A 20,637-nucleotide genomic window follows, 5' to 3' on the forward strand; every position below is an offset into this window, starting at 1 on the left:
ACTACTGCCCTAAATACCAGCGTGGTGACGGGCGGTAACTAACCACATGACTGTGATGGTGCTGCAAGCAATTTTTTTCATTGCACCCAGGTGTCATCGTACCTGTGCACGTCTGACCTGTTTGGCATGAGCGACCCTACCGAGAGCCAAAGCATAAAGGCCCGACTCCAGCCAACACACAGTGACTCTCTGGGTCATTGAAGCACGCAAGCCTCTAAACCCTACGACAACGTAGGAGGATCACAGGCACAGAGTACCAAGTTTATCCAGCTGTCTTTTGCACTCTGGTTCAATGCCAAAGTTGGTATAATCTTTCATTATTTTATTATGAATTTATTGAACTTGGAACTTTTAAGTAGGCTCACAAGGAAATGAATCTCAAGATTATATATAGTGACATATATGTACTCTGATAATAAATTTACTTTGAACTTTCTCACCAAATACTACCCTGCAATTCATTTCTTGCAGGCATTTACAGGAAAGCAAAATAGAATTTGTGAAAAACTATACATAGACAGCCAATACGCAAACGAAGATCAACCATGCAAATTTGTTGTCCTTTCTTTATTAATTTATAGCTTTAACTAAGAAAGTGAGTTCTAGAGCCCTCAAAAGTGAGTCCATAGGCTGTGGAATCAGCTCAGAGTTGAGTTGAGTGAAGTGAAGTTACCCACACTGGTTCAGGATCCTAATAGTTGTAGGTAATAACTGTTCCTAAGCCTGGTAGTGTGGGACCTAAGACTCCTGTACCTCCTGTCCAATGTAACAGTGAGAGGAGAGCATGGCCTGGATGGTGGGGTCCTTGATAATGAATGCTGCTTTCTTCTGGAAGTGCATCAGTGGTGGGGAGGACTTTGTCTGCGATGGACTGGACTGCATCAAACCGCTCTCTGTAGACTTTTCCCTTCCTGTGCATTGGTGTTTCCATGCCAACCAGTTCAGAAACTCTCCACTGTGCATCATTAGAAGTTTGTCAAAACTTTAGGAAACAGGCTGAACCTGAACAAACTTCCAAGGAAGCAGAGGGGCTGTTGTGCCTTCTTTGTGTTGGCAGATACCTGCTGGTCCAAGAACAAATCCTCTGAGATGATTTCACCAAGTAAGACAACGAGCCAATGGGCTCCCTGCCTCCAGCTACCAAGACAAACTCCCCGAACATTTACCAACAGCACCTGGAGAACTCCTGCAACTTAATTCTTTTCCATCCACTGGACCAAATATCTAGCCGATTGGAAAGAATTCAGAAGATGCATAGCTCCGGTGGTCGATGGTTGGGATGAGTTGTTCCCCAATCTTGGCAATCCATTTGCAAACTTTTCGTCTCCATACGAGGAGACATCCTCAGTGTGCTGTCAACTGTGTGTGTCCTTCGAATGCTTGGCCTTCGTATACTTATCAGCTGACTGGCCGTCATTTCAAAAAATGCAATTGTGATGTGGGAAGTCTCGTCGCTGATTGCCTGTGTGGTGAACTTTGTGCTTGTGGTCTGGAATTTTGCCCACATCAGCTCATAAATAAGACCAAGATCATCATCTCTGCTTACAGAATTGTTTGCAGAAAACCAAGCTTCTAGGAATCCCCTTGCACGCCGCATGAGCTTGAGACACGACTCTCACCGATGCCCAGTCGAATGTGTGCCCCTCTCAATCTTCATGGGTGGAAATTAGGGAGAGTTGGCCACGCTGCTTCTACAGCCAGTTGATGTTCTTGGATCCCTGTGGAAAAGTTTTTTCCCAAATTGGCCGAGGTAATATTTGCTTTAGTCCCCGCGTTGGATGTTGTAGACCACATTCGTCTCGTCCAGCAGCTTCCTCCCTACATCACAATTCAGTTTTCGAAATGACGACCAATCAGCGGATTGGTAAGTACATAAAGGACAAGCATTTGGAGGACACACCAGAACCAACAGCGCACTGACAAAGTCCCCTCGTATGGGTGACGAAACATTTGCAAGTAAATTGTCAAGATCAGAGAACTCAACCCAGCTCTGGAGCTGATTAGATATCTTGCAGATGGAACCAGATGGGGAGGGAAAGAACAGTGGAGAGAGGCTTGGAAGTAGTAAGTGGTTGGGGGGGGGGGAAGAGTTGGCAAAGTCAAAGTCCAGTTTGTCATCACGCTAGTGTAGCGGTCAGCATGACGCTATGACAGCCCAGGGCATTCCAGAGTTCGGGGTTCAATTCCGGCGCCCTCTGTAAGGAGTCTGTACGTTCTATCCGTGACTGTGCGGGTTTCATCCCACAGTCCAAACACGCACAGGTTAGGTGATTCAGTCATTGTAAATTGTCCTGTGATAAGGATGGGGTTAAACAGGTGGGCTGCTGGGCTTATTGGGCCAGAAGGGTTTGTTTCGCACTGTATCTCGAAATAAATATCTCTAAATCATTTCGCTGAAAACCTACGCTCTGTCCGCCAGAGAAAGCAGGATCTCCCAGTGGCCACACATTTTAATTCCACATCCCATTCCCATTCTGATATGTCTATCCACGGCCTCCTCTACTGTAAAGATGAAGCCACACTCAGGTTGGAGGAACAACACCTTATATTCCGTCTGGGTAGCCTCCAACCTGATGGCATGGACACTGACTTCTCTAACTTCCGCTAATGCCTCACCTCCCCCTCGTACCCCATCTGTTATTTATTTATATACACACATTCTTTTTCTCCCTCTGACTATACCCCTTGCCCATTCTCTGGGTTCCCCCCCTCCCCCTTTTCCTTCTCCCTGGGCCTCCTGTCCCATGGATCCTCTCATATCCCTTTTGCCAGTCACCTGTCCAGCTCTTGGCTCCATCCCTCCCCCTCCTGTCTTCTCCTATCATTTTGGATCTCCCCCTCCCACTTTCAAATCTCTTACTAGCTCTTCCTTCAGTTAGTCCTGACGAAGGGTCTCGGCCCGAAACGTCGACTGTACCTCTTCCTAGAGATGCTGCCCGGCCTGCTGCGTTCACCAGCAACTTTGATGCGTGTTTCTCGGAATCGTTGTAAGTGTACAGTGCAGTTTAAAACTTACCTGCAGCAGCATCACAGGATGAAATAATATTTATATTTTACGTATTGCACTGTACCGCTGCCACAAATTTCACATCAGTGATAATAAATCAGATTGATTCTAATAAACCGATTACCCGTGTCAATAATAAACTGCTTACCTAGGTTAGTAAGAAACCGATTCCCCTTCCCAGCCACAGAGCAGCTGACAGAGGGAAACTAGCGGGGGGTGGGTGGAGGTGTCACGGTGCAAACCCCTCTGCGTGTGTGTGGGAAGGGAACACCCCCGCCTCACGCAACCCTCAGCCGGAGCCCGCTACCTCAGGTATCTGCCGCGGTGTGCAGCGGACGGGTGGGCCAGTCACCCATGTCTCCTCGCTGATCTCACCGCGCCGGGGGCTTTCCCGGACGCTTCAGGCGCCGCTCAGTTCGTGACTTCCGACAACTGATCCGCGGAAAATGCCGCCGAGGTAGGCCACGCAAGGCAGAGCTGGCCATTCGGCCCGCGGTGATAACTCTGGCCAACCCCAACTAGCATCAAACTTGTTCCCTTCTTGAACCCCTAGTAATTCCCCCCACCCGTTCACCACTTCCCTACACACTGGGGGCAATTAGTTACTGAGAGAGGGCGAGGAAGCTGCAGTGTAGGAGGGGCATAGACAGGGTAAATTCACAGACAATTTACAGGTTTGGGGGATCTAGGACATATAGTACTGTGCAAATATCTTAGGCACATTTATAACTAGGGTGTATAAGACTTTTGCACAGTACTGTAGTAATGTTATGTATTGCACTGTACTGCTGCCGCAAGATAATACAAATTTCATGACAGATGTGAGTGATGATAAACCTGATTCTGATCTGGGTCTCTTGTGGACTGAGAGTGGGAAGGGGACAGGGAGAGGGGAATCAAGGTTGGGAAAAGGGGAAGGGAGCGGGAAGCACCAGAGAGACATTCAGTAATGATCAATAAACCAATTGTTTGGAATCCAATGACCTTGCCTGGTGTCTCAGGGCTGGGTGTGTCTGCACCCAGATCCACCCCGCCCGACACTCCTTTTCTGCCACCTGTCCCGCAACCCTCCCCCCCCCCCCGCCATTCCCAACCTTTGCTCCCGCCGGATTTGCAAAATTCACTCTCCGCTCCATGTAGACACAGTATTGTGCAGAAGTCTTCGGCACCCTAGCTGTCTATAGGCGTCTGCGGCTTTAGCTCAATACTGCATCCTGCTGCTGTAAGGAGTTTGTACGTCCTCCCCGTGACTGTGCGGGTTTCCTCCGGGTGCTCTGGTTCCCTCCCACAGTCCACAGACGTAGGATTGGTAATTGTAAACCGTCTCGTGATAACGCTAGAATCAGGGGTTGCTAGGCAGTGTGGGTCAAAGGGCCGGAAAGGTCTATTCTACACATCTCTATAATTTCTAGGTAAGGGGCCTAAAACAGTACCGCAGGTTCCTATTAAATCTCTTCCCTCCCAGCCTAAACTTGAGAGGGAACATTTTTGCCCGGAGGGTGGTTGTATATAGAATGAACTGCCAGAGGAGGTGGTTGAACTAGGCCCATTTACAAATTTAAAGGACCCTTGGACAGGTAACTGGGGAGGAGAGGTCAGATTCAGGTTTATTATCATGGACAAATGTGGCGGGGGGGGGGGCGGATACGGGCCGCACGCAGACGAAAGGGGCTGGTTTAAATAGCTCAGAATGGACACGCTGGGCCGAATGGCCTGTGCGGCTTTCTGGGTGAAAGCGGGCGCGTGGATCGACTCGCGATCGTCTTCGGTCGCGGGACAGTTTCAAGGGACCACGCAGCTTCGCCGGAGGGTCAGGGTGTCGGAATCCACAGCCACGAAGAACTCGGCAGCCGCACGGCGTCGGCGAGAGGGAAGGGAATGGCCGGGGTTCCTCGGGCGAGTGGGCGGCACGGGAGGGCAGCTGTCGGTGTGAAGTTACTTACGGCGCCAGTGACCCGGGCTCACCACGGCCACTGTCTGGCCGGAGTTTATCCGTTCTCCCGGTGACCGTGTGAGATTCCTTCCTGCTGCTCTGGTTTCCCTCGCACTCTAACAACGTACCGGTTAGGGTTATTACGTTTTTATTGACCCACAATGCGGAGTACTTGGTAGTGTGGAGGAGCAGAGGGATCTCGGGGTACATGTCCACAGATCCCTGAAAGTTGCCTCACAGGTGGATGGGGTAGTTAAGAAAGCTTATGGGGTGTTAGCTTTCATAAGTCGAGGGATAGAGTTTAAGAGTCACAAAGTAATGAAGCAGCTCTATAAAACTCTGGTTGGGCCACACTTGGAGTACTGTGTCCAGTTCTGGTCGCCTCACTATAGGAAGGATGTGGAAACATTGGAAAGGGTACAGAGGATATTTACCAGCATGCTGCCTGGTTTAGAGAGTATGCATTATGATCAGAGATTAAGGGAGCTAGGGCTTTACTCTTTGTAGAGGAGGAGGATGAGAGGAGACATGATAGAGGTGTACAAGATAATAAGAGGAATAGAGTGGATAGCCAGCGCCTCTTCCCCAGGGCACCACTGCTCAATACAAGAGGACATGGCTTTAAGGTAAGGGGTGGGAAGTTCAAGGGGGATATTAGAGGAAGGTTTTTCACTCAGAGAATGGTTGGTGCGTGGAATGCACTGCCTGAGTCAGTGGTGGAGGCAGATACACTAGTGAAGTTTAAGAGACGACTAGACAGTTATATGGAGGAATTTACGATGGGGGTTATATGGGAGGCAGGGTTTGAGGATCGGCACAACATTGTGGGCCGAAGGGCCTGTACTGTGCTGTACTATTCTATGTTCGATGAATAAGCCCTACGAGCCACGCCGCCCGATTTTAACCCCGGCCTACTCACGGGACAGTTTACAATGACCAATTGACCTATCAACCGGTACATGTCTGGGCTCTAGGAGGCACCCGGAGGAAACGCACACGGTCACGGGCAAAATGGACGCCGTCGCCTGTACTGTAAAGCGTTGTTAACCTCTCCGCCGCCGCGTTACGCTCCGCTCCGCGCCCCAGGCGTGGCGACACCCGCGGGTATCCTTGGACCGTGCGTGAATGCCACCCATCGCCGTCAGCTCTGATGTTCCCGGCAAACGGAGCCAGCCTGACCTGAAGCGTCCACAGCTCCTCCCCGCCTCCCGCAGGTGCTGCTCGGCCCGCAGACGCTCTGCTGTCCCTTCTGCCTCCCCCCCCCCCAGTAGCAGCAGCCCGACCCCAAGAGTAAACAATTCAGTTTTAATCCGATTCACGCTCCCAGTACAATGTCGAGATCTCAGAAAGGACTGTGCCGAACCCGTCAAGCGGGAGCATTAGATGAGAGAACGGTTAACAATTTAGGCGATTGGCGAATCAAGGCCCCAAACCCCTCGAAACCATCTCCCTCTCCAAAGGCGAATGCATTAAATCTAAAGTGGCTCTGCAAAGAATTATCCTCAAAATGTAGTTTCCCGGGGAAAATTCAAAGTCACACCGGGTGAAAACATAAAACACAGGAGGATGATTAGGCCATTCGGCCTATCGAGTCTCCTCCACCACTGCCCCCCTCAACCCCATCCTACCTTTTTCCCGTAACTTTTCACACCTTTCGCAGGGATGCCGGGGGTCAAATCCCGCTGTTGGACGACAGGAGCCCGCCGGACCGTGGGGCCCTGCCGGAGAGGGGCGTGGGAAGTCCGCGGGGGGGGGGGGGGGGAGAGAAGACAGCTGGATGGCAGGATTCCCCCCACCCCTCCCAGCGGCTTTGACAATCCGAGGTCTGTGGGGTCAAGTCCCGCTCTGGGAACTTGACTATGGAAATCCCGATACCACCTCCTCAGAAATGCCAAATTAGACCCCACCCCCGGGACTACCCTCTCATTAACAGGTGTGTTTTTAAAGAATACAAGTGTTCTCTCATGTCCTGGCCAGTTCGACCAATCAACATTATTAGTTTACCACCACCACGTTGCTGCTTGTGGGATCTTGCTGTGTACACCAAATGCCAAGCGTCCACTGAGATCTCACTTTTAAAATGCCATGCTCTTCAGATGCCTTCCCTGGCCTGCGTGCTCCCAGGCCTCTGTAGTGGACTGGTCTCCAATTCCTGGAGGTTCTGGCCCGTTCCTGGGGAGGGGGCGGCGAAGGGGGTGCAGTGTCCAAAGGGATGGGGGGCGACAGCGTCGTGTCACTTGGCCTCAATTTCCACTGGGCCGAGAATGCTGCCAAAGGCACCGGGTCACGCCGGTCCTAGCTCGAGATTCCGGAGCTGATGGTATCCTCCTGAGGGCCTGTATTCGGCCACCTCCCCTCTCTCCAACAACTCCTTCCCCCCCACCAAAAAAACGGGGGCTGGGAGTTCTTCCTTTCGTCCCTTAACTACACTTAGCAAGCGGGAACGGTAGCAGGGGAGTGGGTGGACCCTGTCGGATCACCAGGGGAACTTCCGCACGGACCCTGACACGTGCTTCCCCCTCCGGAACCGGGCTGGAGATGGGACCAGGCTGAATCATGGGCTGGCACGGATCAAATGGGCCGAAAGGCCTGTTCCTCTCCTGTCGCGCTCTGTGATTCCACGGGCCAGATCAGCGCTGATAGGCCGAGGTGCAGGGCCCAAAGATGTCGTGTACAACATGGAGACGGGGTTGGAGGGGTGGAGGGAGAGTTGTCCTTGGCTGGGAAGGGGGGAGGGGAGAGAATGACCAAAACTTCCAACGTTCGCTCTCCAACGCCCACCGCGCACACCAGCGAAGTGGTCAGGCTCCACCCGACCCAGGCCAATTTGTCCATGAGGACTGGGGTCCTCTCCCGACGCAGCAGGAGATCCACCGGGTCCACGAGGGGGGCCGAGAGGCTGGCGCAGCGGCACAACGCACGCTGGCAGGGTGGCCGGCCCGTCCAACGCAGCTTCCGGTCACCCTGCTCTCAGTCGAACTTCAAGGCCTTCTGGGCCAAGGCTGTGAAGAGAGGAGGACAATGCGTGAGAAAGAGCAGGGCCAGAGAACGTAATTAAACACTCCTGCGGTTACACAGAAGTCCATTTGCGAATGACAGATGGTTTTGACCTTTCCTTCTCCGCACTTAGTTCTGCTGTGGACGCTGTGTTGGGACCAAACGGAGTCCCCAAAAGCAGGTTTCAGGATTTGTTTATTAGAACAGAGGAGGCCATTCGGCCCACTGGGTTCAGCCTTTCCCTCTCCCACCCCACCATGCAGCACTGGGGCGTAGCGGTCAGGCAACACCAGCAATAAGGGTTCAGTTCCACCGCTGTCTGCACGTTTGTACAATCCCCTCCCGTGGCTGGGTGGGTTTCCCTGCACTTTCCAAAGACGTACGGGACAGGGTTAGGGCAGGTAGATTGTGGGCGTGCTACGCTGGCGCCAAAGAATGGTGACACTCGTGGGCACATCATCAGTCTATGTTGATTGTCAATGTAAATGGCACGTTTTACTCTCAGTTTTAGTATTTGTTATGTGCTGTATCGTACGACATGATCATTATGAGTTGTGCTGTACGACGTGGGCAATCACGGTCTTCCCATGACCGTGACTGCTCTTGGCGAATGTTTCTACAGAAGTGGTTTGCCGTCGCCTTCTTCTGGGCACTGACTTCGCAAGACGGGTGACCCCATCTGGCACCTACAATCATTCCACCATCAAAGTCACTTAGATTACACGACTTCCCCCATTCTGATGTTTGCTCTGAACAACAGCTGAATCTCTTGACCATGCCAGCATGCTTTTATGCATTGAGTTGCTGTCACATGATTGGCTGATTAGATATTTGCATTAAGGAGCAGGTGGACCTAATAAAGTGATCAGTGTGTGTGTGAGAGAGAGACAATAAGGGATTGTTCTCCTGGATGACAGAATGGACTCGATGGGTTGAATGGCCTCACCTACCATTATAAGGAAGATGACATTACTTTCTTTGCTGTAAAGCAGGGGTTCCCAACCCTTTTCACGCCATGGACGAATACCATTAAGAAAGGGGTCTGTGGACACCAGGTTGGGAACAGCGGCTCCACTAGTTTGTCCCGTGATCCAGTTCCTTGGGTTACTTGGGGTCACTCTCTCTTAAAGCCCCTCTTTAATTGCTCAGGGGCAGCGTCAAACTCCGACCCTCGTCTTTCTGAAACAAGGAAAGACAACAGCTTCCCTCTGAAGGTGCGAGGGGAAAGCAGTCGGGAGAGCTCGGGGGGAACCGTGGCTCGGAGAAGCCAGCACAGGAGTCCCTCGCGCGGACGGGAAACGAGATGGGGCAGAAATAGCGGCTGCTGGTGCCTGACCGTACCGGACACCGCCTCTAATCGTTCCATGGCGTAAACCCCAACCCCCCCCCAAGGATACGCGTTTCGCGGGGGGGTGCCGCACCTCTCTTGAATCGCTCTTTAGCTTCAACCCTCTCCTTGCCGTCAAAATACCAGACAGTGATGGCGTACCTGGGGGGGAAAGGGGAGGAAATGGTCAGTCAGGCAATTAATCCTCGCCTTCCGCTCACGCTCCACCGACACCAAGCTACAAAGGAGAGGAGGCTGGGTCATGTGGCGCACTCCTAGAGTGTAGTTTTAATCGTAGTTTCTTTTTCACTGACATAATTTGCATCTTTAACAATCTGAATCTTTAACAAACACAGTATGTGTTTTGTCGCCACTTACTGGCAGAAGGTGGTATAGCAGTTACATATACAGTATATACCTTTTCATTTCTTAATTGGCTAAAAAGTGTTAGCACATTAAAGCAACTGTTATCATTGCTTTAATTGTGTAGCCTCTTAATTGGTTTATCTTTATCTAAGGAATTTCTGTTATCTCGAGTATAAAGGTGATAGATTTTTCAAAAGCGCCATATTGAATCTTTCATCTCGGCTCCGCTCAGCTCCTCACTTAGTTTCTATCTTTAGGTTAAACTTTAAGATAAAGGGGCGTGAAGTATCAATAAATCAAAAGAGCTTGTCCCAATACCTCTCCGGCTGTAACCTGTCTAAATGTCTCTTTAAACACCTCCTTCACAGCCTGTGGAAAGAAAGGTTAAAATGTTTGGGGAGTAGATATATATAGAGGTCAGCGCAACATTGTGGGCCGAATGGCCTATATTGTGCTGTAGCATTCTACGGTTAGTGGGGTTGAGATACGTCTCTACTAGAGGAGGTGTAAGGCACTCCTTTCTTCTGCTGGCCTGCAGGTCACCCTCAGGCAAGGCAGAGCACGAACATCCACAAGAATCCCACTGGGTCCCCTACCCAGCTCTCTTATTTGGTTCCATTCTCCACCTTCCTCTCCCATTATCTTCAGCCTCGTGTTGCCCCCCCCACCTCTTAGCCTCTCCCCTCCTGCACCTGCTTACGACGGCGTCTCACCCGGACCCACCTATCACCCGCCACCCCTCGCCCCGCTCTCTACGCACCCGATCTCCCCTCCGCACTCCCAGGAGGAGGTGTTGCCAAAAGCCGGAGGAAGAAGATAGCTGACATCGTCAGCTGGGATTTCTGGGACACGCACTGAGGAACGAGAAGCTCGAACATCTTGCAGCGACGGGAGTGGGGTGGGGGGAAGTGATGGAAGAAACAGTCACGGTCAACAGCGCACGATATTCACGAGTCACATCAAGGGAAAGTTCTGAGGAGCTTATGACATGGCGCGTGATGACGACAGTGGTGATAATTCTTCCAAACCGGCTGAAGAATCCAACACATCAACTGTGCATTTCCGCCCGCCCCCCCCAAGGTGCTGCCTGACCTGCTGAGCCCTTTTTTTCCACAAAAGTATAAAAAAATTATTTATGCATTTAAATACATTTAAAATCGGAAAGCTGAGCCTACTGGGCCTGAACACCTCCCTGTGCAACTGGATCCTAGGCTTCCTGACTGGGAGACCTCAGTCAGTTCGGATTGGAAGCAGCATCTCCAACACCATCACACTGAGCACGGGGGCCCCCCAGGGCTGTGTGCTCAGTCCACTGCTGTTCACTCTGCTGACCCACGACTGTGCTGCAACACACAGCTCAAACCATATCATCAAATTCGTCGATGACACGACCGTGGTGGGTCTCATCAACAAGAACGACAAGTCAGCATACAGAGAGGAGGTGCAGTGGCTAACGGACTGGTACAGAGCCAACAACCTGTCTCTGAATGTGAACAAAACAAAAGAGATGGTTGTTGACTTCAGGAGGACACAGAACGACCACTCTCCACTGAACATCGATGACTCCTCCGCAGAGATCGTTAAGAGCACCGAATTTCTTGGTATTCACCTGGCGGAGAATCTCACCTGGTCCCTCAACACCAGCTCCATAGCAAAGAAAGCCCAACATCGTCTCTACTTTCTGCGAAGGCTGAGAAAAGTCCATCTCCCACCCCCCATCCTCACCACATCCTACAGAGGATGTATTGAGAGCATCCTGAGCAGCTGCATCACAGCCTGGTTTGGAAATTGCACCGTCTCGGATCGCAAGACCCCGCAGCGGACAGTGAGGTCAGCTGAGAAGATCATCGGCGTCTCTCTTCCCGCCATTACAGACATTTACACCACACGCTGCATCCGTAAAGCAAACAGCATTGTGAAGGACCCCACACACCCCTCATACAAACTCTTCTCCCTCCTGCCATCTGGCAAAAGGCACCGAAGTATTCGGGCTCTCACGACCAGACTGTGCAACAGTTTCTTCCCCCAAGCCATCAGACTCCTCAATACCCAGAGCCTGGACTGACACCAACCTACTGCCCTCTACTGTGCCTATGTCTTGTTTATTATTTATTGTAATGCCTGCACTGTTTTGTGTACTTTATGCAGTCCTGGGTAGGTCTGTCGTCTTGTGTAGTTTTGTGTTGTTTTACGTAGTTCAGTGTAGTTTTTGTATTGTTTCATGTAGCACCATGGCCCTGGAAAACGTCTTGTTTTTACTGTGTACTGTACCAGCAGTTATGGTCGAAATGACAAAGTGACTTGACTTGACTTGACGAAGTACAAACATTCAGCATTTACAAGACAGTGAATGAATTCAAATTAAAATGTGATTACTACTGTCTGTAAAAGTCAATTCCCAGGGGGGCCCACTGCTCCCGGAGATCCCCCACTCCACCTATTGTGAGCGCGTGCTCCCTCTCCAAGGACAGCCGGGCACGAACACATCCTCGAGAGAGGGGCAGGCAGTCGGCCCTCCATTTTCTGCCCCCTAGGCGCAGGAGCAAGCCCACCAGTTGATCCTCCTCCCAACCCGCACCCCTCCGAACTGGGTGCCCGTCTATGAGCAGAGCGGGGCTGTATTGCAACCTGAACCCCAGCAGCAGATACTCAAACGGGGGCTGCAACCTCTCACCACTCCATATAAGCGTGATACACTGACTCGAAGGAAATTGAAGGAAACAAGAGTGCCCCCCTCGGGGAAGCTCAGGGAACGTGCAAACTCCACAGAGACAGCACTACAAATCCGATTGCACCTGGCTCTCTGGCGGTAGGAGGCCGGGTAGGTCGTACAACAGCTTGCTGTTCCTTTCCGCGCCTCGTGGCGCGTCGAGCAGCAACCTTAGCATTTTTATCTGTCTTTAACGAGGCCTGAGTCGCTAGCCCCATGCTCAACCCGGCACGGGTGGAAAGCATGCACGGCGACGGTCGGATTCGAACCCTAGACCACTCGCCTCGAAGTCCGGTGCTGATACCACCGCACCACCGGCCGGCTCGTACGACAGGTGGGAATAAAAAGATTAACTTTATTTGTCATACATTCATCAGGATATACAGTGAACTGCATCGTTTGCGTCAACAACCAACACAGTCAAGTATTGTGCTGAGTAGCCAACAATAGAACTAGCACAAACGGAGAACGCCCACAACTTATCCGGTCGGTACGTCTTTGGACTCTGGGAGGAAATGGAAACACCCGGGACGAAACCCACGCAGTCGTGGAGAGAGTGTTCGAGCTCCTTGCCGACAGCAGCGGGAACTGAAGCCGCTGTAAAGCATCAACCACTATGCTACAGCGCTGACAAGCCCAGGTAGCACAGGGAGAAAGGGAGAAGTCCGGGGGGAATCCTGCCAATTCTGTCACAAGCAGTCAAATCCTTGCTTGAAAGGCCTGTGTCTATCCTCTGGGCTCCCAGAGGAAAGTGGCTGGGAAGGAAATTTAGCTGGGATGTGGGAATACAGTGTCCGGCCGCCCCGAGTCTGCTCTCCAGCAACAAGCCACAGTTAAGAGTCTTTCTTCCTGCTTTGCCACAGTGCTTCCAAACGGGCTGCCCCCGTCCCACAGCACCAGCCTGGCCTGGAACACACACTCCAAACGGGCTGGCCCCGTCCCACAGCACCAGGCTGGCCTGGAACACACAGTCCAAACGGGCTGGCCCCGTCCCACAGCACTGGGCTGGCCTGGAACACACAGTCCAAACGGGCTGCCCCGTCCCACAGCACCAGGCTGGCCTGGAACACACAGTCCAAACGGGCTGGCCCCGTCCCACAGCACTGGGCTGGCCTGGAACACACAGTCCAAATGGGCTGGCCCCGTCCCAAAGCACCGGGCTGGCCTGGAACACACATTCCAAACGGGCTGCCCCCGTCCCACAGCATTGGGCTGACCTGGAACACACAGTCCAAACGGGCTGCCCCCGTCCCACAGCACTGGGCTGGCCTGGTACACGCAGTCCAAACAGGCTGCCCCCGTCCCACAGCACTGGGCTGGCCTGGAACACACAGTCCAAACGGGCTGCCCCCGTCCCACAGCACCAGCCTGGCCTGGAACACACATTCCAAACGGGCTGCCACCGTCCCACAGCACCGGGCTGGCCTGGAACACACAGTCCAAACGGGCTGCAACCGTCCCACAGCACCGGGATGGCCTGGACCACACAGTCCAAACGGGCTGCCCCCGTCCCACAGCACAGGGCTGACCTGGAACACACAGTCCAAATGGGCTGCCCCCGTCCCACAGCACTGGGCTGGCCTGGTACACAGAGTCCAAACGGGCTGCCCCCGTCCCACAGCACCAGGCTGGCCTGGAACACGCAGTCCAAACGGGCTGCCCCCGTCCCACAGCACCAGGCTGGCCTGGAACACACAGTCCAAATGGGCTGCCCCCGTCCCACAGCACCGGCCTGGCCTGGAACACACAGTCCAAATGGGCTGCCCCCGTCCCACAGCACCGGGCTGGCCTGGAACACACTGTCTAAACAGGCTGCCCCCGTCCCACAGCACTGGGCTGGCCTGGAACACACAGTCCAACCGGGCTGCCCTCGTCCCACAGCACCAGGCTGGCCTGGAACACACAGTCCAAACAGGCTGCCCCCTTCCCACAGCAAGGGGCTAGCCTGGAACACACAGTCCAAACGGGCTGCCCCCGTCCCACAGCACTGGGCTGGCCTGGTACACACAGTCCAGACGGGCTGCCCCCGTCCCACAGCACTGGGCTGGCCTGGAACACACAGTCCAAATGGGCTGCCCTCGTCCTACAGCACTGGGCCGGCATGGTACACACAGTCCAAACGGGCTGCCCTCGTCCCACAGCACTGGGCTGGCCTGGTACACACAGTTCAGAAGGCAGGGTGCAGTTCCACTGACCACACCTCGCTCAAGAATTTCAAAGGGTTCTGCCAGTAGGGTTACACCTGCATTGCTCTTTTTAAAGGGCAGTCCCTGCATAGGTTCCTTAAGGTTGTTAAAGCCTGTTGGGGTGATAGTGGGGACAAGCTCCCACTACCTTTTAAATGCTCCCAATGGCGTGTGCCTCAAATAGCCTCTGACAACCAAGTCCAGCTCCTGGCCTTCATGGGTGGCTTAGCTACCAAGCCCAGCGGAACTGTTTCTACCAACAGGAGGAGGGGCAAAGGCGGGTCACTGGCGCCTGAAAACCAGTCGTTTTGGGCAGAAATGGGGCTCGTCAGCCATGGTTGGCAGCTCATCGAGAAGGAAAACTCTGATCTCAAGCCTCCACTGCCTTGTGGCTCTACCCGCTCACGGGGAAGGCTTTGGGAGAGAAGAAGCCAGAGGTGAGGTCCCTAAGGCAGTCCTACATTGAGTTCAACGCTGACTGGAAACTCCTGCGACGCTGCTGGTGCCAAACTGTATCAGTCTCTACCGTTCCTTTGGGTTCATCAGCTGCGTGGAGAAGGGGAGCTTGCTCCTTGGGCAACAGCTTTCTCTCCATATCATACTCCCCCGGCACACGTGTCTAGACAGTTAGGCACAACATCTATCTATGATCAACTCTGACCAACAGGGGCATCACCCTGCATAGGGTGACAGAGACCTACAGTGCCGAAACAGGCCATTCAGTCCATTGAATCAGCACTGACACCAATCCCTGCCAAACTTACACTACCTGCCCCCACATTTCCGTCAATTGCGCCCCCATGTTTTAATCACTCACCTTCACATAAGGTGGCAGGGATGGGGGTACGTCTCCACCAGAGGAGGTGCAAGGCGCCCCTTCCCTCCGCTAGCCTGCAGGTCACCCTCGGGCGAGGAGGAGTACTTGCTTAGCCCTTCCCTCCCCCCCACCCCTGAACAGGGACACATGAACCCATTGGGGTTCAACTCCCGCTGCTGAACGTCAGGAGTTGGTCCCTTTTAACCGCGACCGCGTGGTCCCTTCTAACCGCGACCGCGTGGGTTTCACCCCGGGTGCTCCGGTTTCCGACCACAGTCCAAAAAAGTCTTCTGCTGCTCCAGTGTTCGACTGGAGGACCAACAGGCTAGACTGCAGCTGCTACATGCTGCCGAGAACTGTACTGTCAATCTGCGGGACGCGTCACCCAGGGACTATATAACGTGATTTTTTTTGGCGTGACTGTTTTTTTTTGTCTGCTATTTCGCTTCATGTGCTGTGTATGTTTTGCACCTTGGAACACTGTCTCATTTGGCTGTACTCCGTGAATATGAATTTTGAATTTGGGTGAGGGTCAGTAGGCACTGGGCATGCTATGTTGGTACCGGAGGCGTGGTGACACTTGTGAGATGCCCTCAACGCATCCCTGGGCTGTGCCGGTCGTTGGCGCAAACGACATATTTCACTGTACAGTTCGATCAATAAGGCTCTTCTTTCAAATTTCAATCTTCACACTCCCTCTGTGTGGGAAAAACCCCCCTCAGATTACCTCTAAACCCCCTTCCTCTCACCTCAAACCTCCGTCCTGTCGTCCTGTTTCAGATCACTCTGCTTGGGAGGGTTGGGCATGGCACTAGCAACCCCATCCCGTAAAAAAAACCCAGGGCTACAGAACCTCCAAAGACCTCAACCCAGGGAGAGGAAGGATCTTCAAAGATGGGTAACACCTGGGGACAACCTGAAAGTCCGGCCCAGGACAGAGGACTCCGGTGGGCTGCCGTCGGTGGCCGATGCCCCACTCTCTTTCAGGCTCACCACTGTGGAAAAGGCGATGTTCTGTCCCCTCCAATAGGACACCCGTCAACCTCTTCCCCTCGAGGGAAAACTAGCCCAGACAATCCTGTCTCCTATTAACTGCTGTAGTCCAGTCCAGGCAATACCTTGGTGAATCACCTCTGCAGCACTTCACCAGGTTCAGGCACAGCTACCACCCTGCAGCCATCAGGGTCCTGAACCAGCGTGGATAATAGGAGCAGAATTAGGCCATTCGGCCCATCGAGTCTGTTCCACCATTTCATCATGGCCTGATCCATTTTCCCTCTCAGCCCCAATCTCCTGCCTTCTCCTCGTATCCCTTCACGCCCTGACCGATCAAGAACCTATCAACCCCTGCCTTAAATGTACACCAAGACCTGACCTCCACAGCTGCCTGTGGCAACGAGTTCCACAGATTCACCAACCCCTGGCTGAAGAAATTCCTCCTCATCTCCGTTCTAAATGGACAGCCCTCGATGCTGAGGCCGTGTCCTCTGGTCTCAGACTCTCCCCCCACCAGAGGAAACGTCGATCACCATGACTCTGAACTGACTCTTCACCCACCACACTCACTTTCAAGGACTCGTTACAGCTCATGTTCCCAGGGTTAATTTTTTTTTAAATTTGCATTACTTGTCTTCTTTTGTACATCGGTTGTTTGTCAGCTTATATATAGTTTCTGTACAATTCCATTGTATTTTCCCTACCCTGTGGTACTTTGATAATAGACTTACTTTGAACCCTCGCCAGCTCAATCACATCCTTCCTACTGTGTGACGGCCACGGCTGTACACAACTCCAAGACGACCACAACCTTGTCGTTGGCTTTGGAGGCTCGCGTGCCTCAGTGACCCGGCTGGGGTCAGGGCTTTATGCTTTGGTAGGGTCGCCCATGCCAAGCAGGTCAAAGGGTAGAGGTCAGACTAAGAGTGGTCCACCGGTCCTCCGGGGGGGTTCAGCTCAGGGCTAACAACCCTGACTGGTCAAACAAAACTGTTACAGAAACAGTAATGAAGAATCCTTCTATATCTGAGTGTGATGATATTCCTGAGTCTCCACCCGGGACTTGCATGACTGACAGTGGTGGAAACTGAGAGGAAGCTTCTGACATGATGAAGGAAGCCCTGAACACCACCAGAGATGGAGGACCTTCATTGCTGCCCTAAACTCCAGCGGCGTAATGGAGGGTAGGGAGAGAACTGTACTCGGGTGTAGCTAAAATGTTAGCACTCACTTCAAGAGGGTTAAAATGTGAAGCAGGGATGTGATGCTGAGGCTTTCTAAGGCACTGCTCAGACTGCATTCGGAGTATTGTGAACAGTTTATGGTCCCTTATCTCAGAAAGGATGTGTCAACGTTGGAGAGGGTCCAGAGGAACCTCACGAGAACGATCCTGGGAATGAGAGGGTTAATGTACGAGGAGGTTTGGAGGCCCTGGGCCTGTACTCACTGGAGTTTGGAAGAATGTGGTGTGGGAATCTCATTGAAACCTATCGAATATCGAAAGGCCTGGATGGAGTTCCTGTGGAGAGGATGAGAGGATGTTTTCAACAGTCCAGGACTGGAGGCCATAGCATCAGCACACACGGACACTGTTCTAGAGCAGGAGTTCCCAGCCTGGGGCCCACAGGCCCCCTCGGTTATCGGTAGGTGTCCATAGCGTGAAAGAGGTTGGGAAACCCCTGCTTCAGATCAAAGATGAGGAGGAATTTCTTCCGCCAGTGGGTGATGAATCTGTGGAGTTCATCACCACAGGCAGCCGTAGAGGCCAGGTCACTGGGTGTACTTAATGCAGAGAAGGCAGGAGATTGGGGTTGAGAGGGAAAGTAAATCAGCCATGATGGAATGGTGGAGCAGGCTCGATGGGCTGAATGGCCTAATTCTGCTCCTATGTCTTATGGTCTTAAACAAGAGTTTCTATTCAGCTTTAACATGATGTACCAGTGCTGATATCACAAGTCCCGGCCACTGAAAACAAGGATTATAGACTTCTCCATCACCTTATCCACTAACCCATCATGTTCAGAGGTTCTCCCATATTGATCCCAGATCTCTCAGCACCTGGCTAATCGCCTTCTAGGCGATCCAAGCGTTCGTTTGGAAACTTCCTAAACACTGTCCGTGTGCCCGCTTCCATCACCCTCTCAGGCATTGGGGTCCAGGTGCCCCCCGCCCTCACACATCTCTGGGTGAAAGAAATTCCCCTCAGACCTCCTCAGAACGGAATTTATCCATTTATCTTATTGATCGAGATACAGCACGGAATAGACCCTTCTGGTGCTTTGTGTCAGGCCGCCCAGCAATCCCCTGATTTAACCTTAGCCCAATCACAGGACAATTTACAATGCCCAATTAAACTACCAACCAGTACATCGTTGGACTGTGGGAGGAAACCAGAGCACCCGGAGGAAACCCATGTGGTCACGGGGAGAACGTACAAACTCCTTACAGGCAGCAGCGGGAATTGAACCGGGTCACTGGTACTGTAAAGCGCTGTGCTAACCACTGCACTACTATGCCACCATGTCACTGTCACATGGACTGAGATACAGTGAAAAGCTCGTCTTGGATACTGTTGATACAGATCAGTGCACTGAGGTGGAACAAGGGGAAACGCTAACAATGCAGAATAAAGTGTAACAGCTACAGGGAAAGTGCAGCTAGATGGGAAGGTGTAAAGATCATAACGTGGTGGATCGTGAGGTCATTGTCTTGTCATCCTAGGAAACTATTTAACAGCAACACACACAAAACGCTGGGGGGGCTCAGCACGTCAGACAGCATCCACAGAAAAGAGTAAACAGTCGACCTTTCCGGCCCAGAGCCTTCCTCAGGATTGGAATGAAAGAGAAGTCGGAATAAGAAGGCAGGGGGGAGGGGAGGAAGAAGTACGAGGTGGCAGATGATAGGTTGGATCGGGGGGGGGTGAAGTAAAGGGCTTGGATGTTCATATGTGGGAGAGATAGAGGGCTGGAGAAGGGGGAATCTGGGAGGAGAGGACAGAAGGCCATGGAAGAAAGGGAAGGGGGAGGAGCACCAGAGGGAGGTGATGGACAGGTAAGGAGAGGGAGAAGGGGATGGGGAACGGTGAAGGAGGCAAGGCAATCACTGGAAGTTTGAGAAGTCAATGTTCATGCCACCAGGTTGGAGGCTACCCGGACGGAATATAAGGTGTTGCTCCTCCAACTACTTAAAAAAGGCATCCGTTAGCCTTGCGAGACCATGGATCTGCGCCTGGAAAGTCTTCACTCTCCAGGGCGCAGGCCTGGGCAAGGTCGTATGGAAGACCAGCAGTTGCCCATGCTGCAAGTCTCCCCTCTCCACGACACCGATGTTGTCCAAGGGAAGGGCATTAGGACCCATACAGCTTGGCACCGGTGTCGTCACAGAGCAATGTGTGATTAAGTGCCTTGCTCAAGGACACAACACGTTGCCTCGGCTGGGGCTCGAACTCACAACCTGCAGGTCGCTAGTCCAATGCCTTAACCACTTGGCCACGTGCCCACAACTATTTAATAGTCTTATTACTGCGGATAGAGCCTGGTGGCAGCAGCTTCCAGGCTTTTGTATCCTCTGTCCGATGGGAGCGGGGAGAAGAGGGAATGTGTGGGGTGAGTGAGTCTTTCATTATTCTGGCTGCTGTACTCAGGCAGCAAAGGACCTTACCTTAAACCCAGTTTTTATCTACCTATATTAAGGGGGAACTGTCTCCTCCATACCCCTCTTTATGTAATCGATCTCCCAACTCCTTCTGTCGTTCCTTTCCTCGGGCACCGGGTAGCATTTTTGCTGCCTCAGTTGCATTTGACGGTTTTTCGACGAGGCAGAGTCGCCAGCTCGACGCTCAACCCAGCGCAGATGGAAAGCGTGTACGGAGCCGGCTGGATTCGAACTTGGGACCGCTCGCCTCGAAGTCCGGTGCTGGCAGCGTGACACCACCGGCCAGCCCCCGCCTCTTCCGCTGCAGGGAGAAGGAGACCCACCCCTCCAGTACCAAGTGGCTGAAAGGTTCTGGATTAGTCAGGGCATGAAAGGCCACGGGGAGAATGGGGTTGAGAGGGACGATACACCAGCCATGATGGACATGACCGATGGGCTGAATGGCCTAATTCTGCTCCTATGTTCCACGTTCTCTCCTTGTAACCAAGACATTTCATTCCAGGCCACATTATGAATTCCTCTCCATCCTCACCAGAAAATTATTTATTATTTATAAATTAATTATTTCAGAAAATGATTACCCAAGTCCAGAAGGGTACTGCCGGGCCCAGTTCCCAGTTTAGCCCATGTTCTTTTTGCTT

At 52.6% G+C, this 20,637-nt stretch overlaps 1 protein-coding gene across 1 annotated transcript in view; it reads right to left on the reverse strand.

Moving 5' to 3' along the window:
- Window positions 1-6,219: 6,219 nt before the first annotated feature.
- The window catches only part of egln2 (egl-9 family hypoxia-inducible factor 2), a 47,736-nt gene continuing 33,318 nt past the window's right edge, over window positions 6,220-20,637 (reverse strand). The window contains exons 4-5 of the mRNA XM_063059940.1: window positions 9,359-9,426; window positions 6,220-7,942 (exon numbers count right to left, since the gene is read on the reverse strand). Coding sequence (XP_062916010.1) covers window positions 7,911-7,942; window positions 9,359-9,426 — 100 coding nt within the window. The 3' untranslated portion in view covers window positions 6,220-7,910. The remainder of the gene's footprint in view (window positions 7,943-9,358; window positions 9,427-20,637) is intronic.

This window comes from Mobula hypostoma, chromosome 10 (genome assembly GCF_963921235.1).
Source record: "Mobula hypostoma chromosome 10, sMobHyp1.1, whole genome shotgun sequence".
In the NCBI taxonomy this organism is placed as follows: domain Eukaryota; kingdom Metazoa; phylum Chordata; class Chondrichthyes; order Myliobatiformes; family Myliobatidae; genus Mobula; species Mobula hypostoma.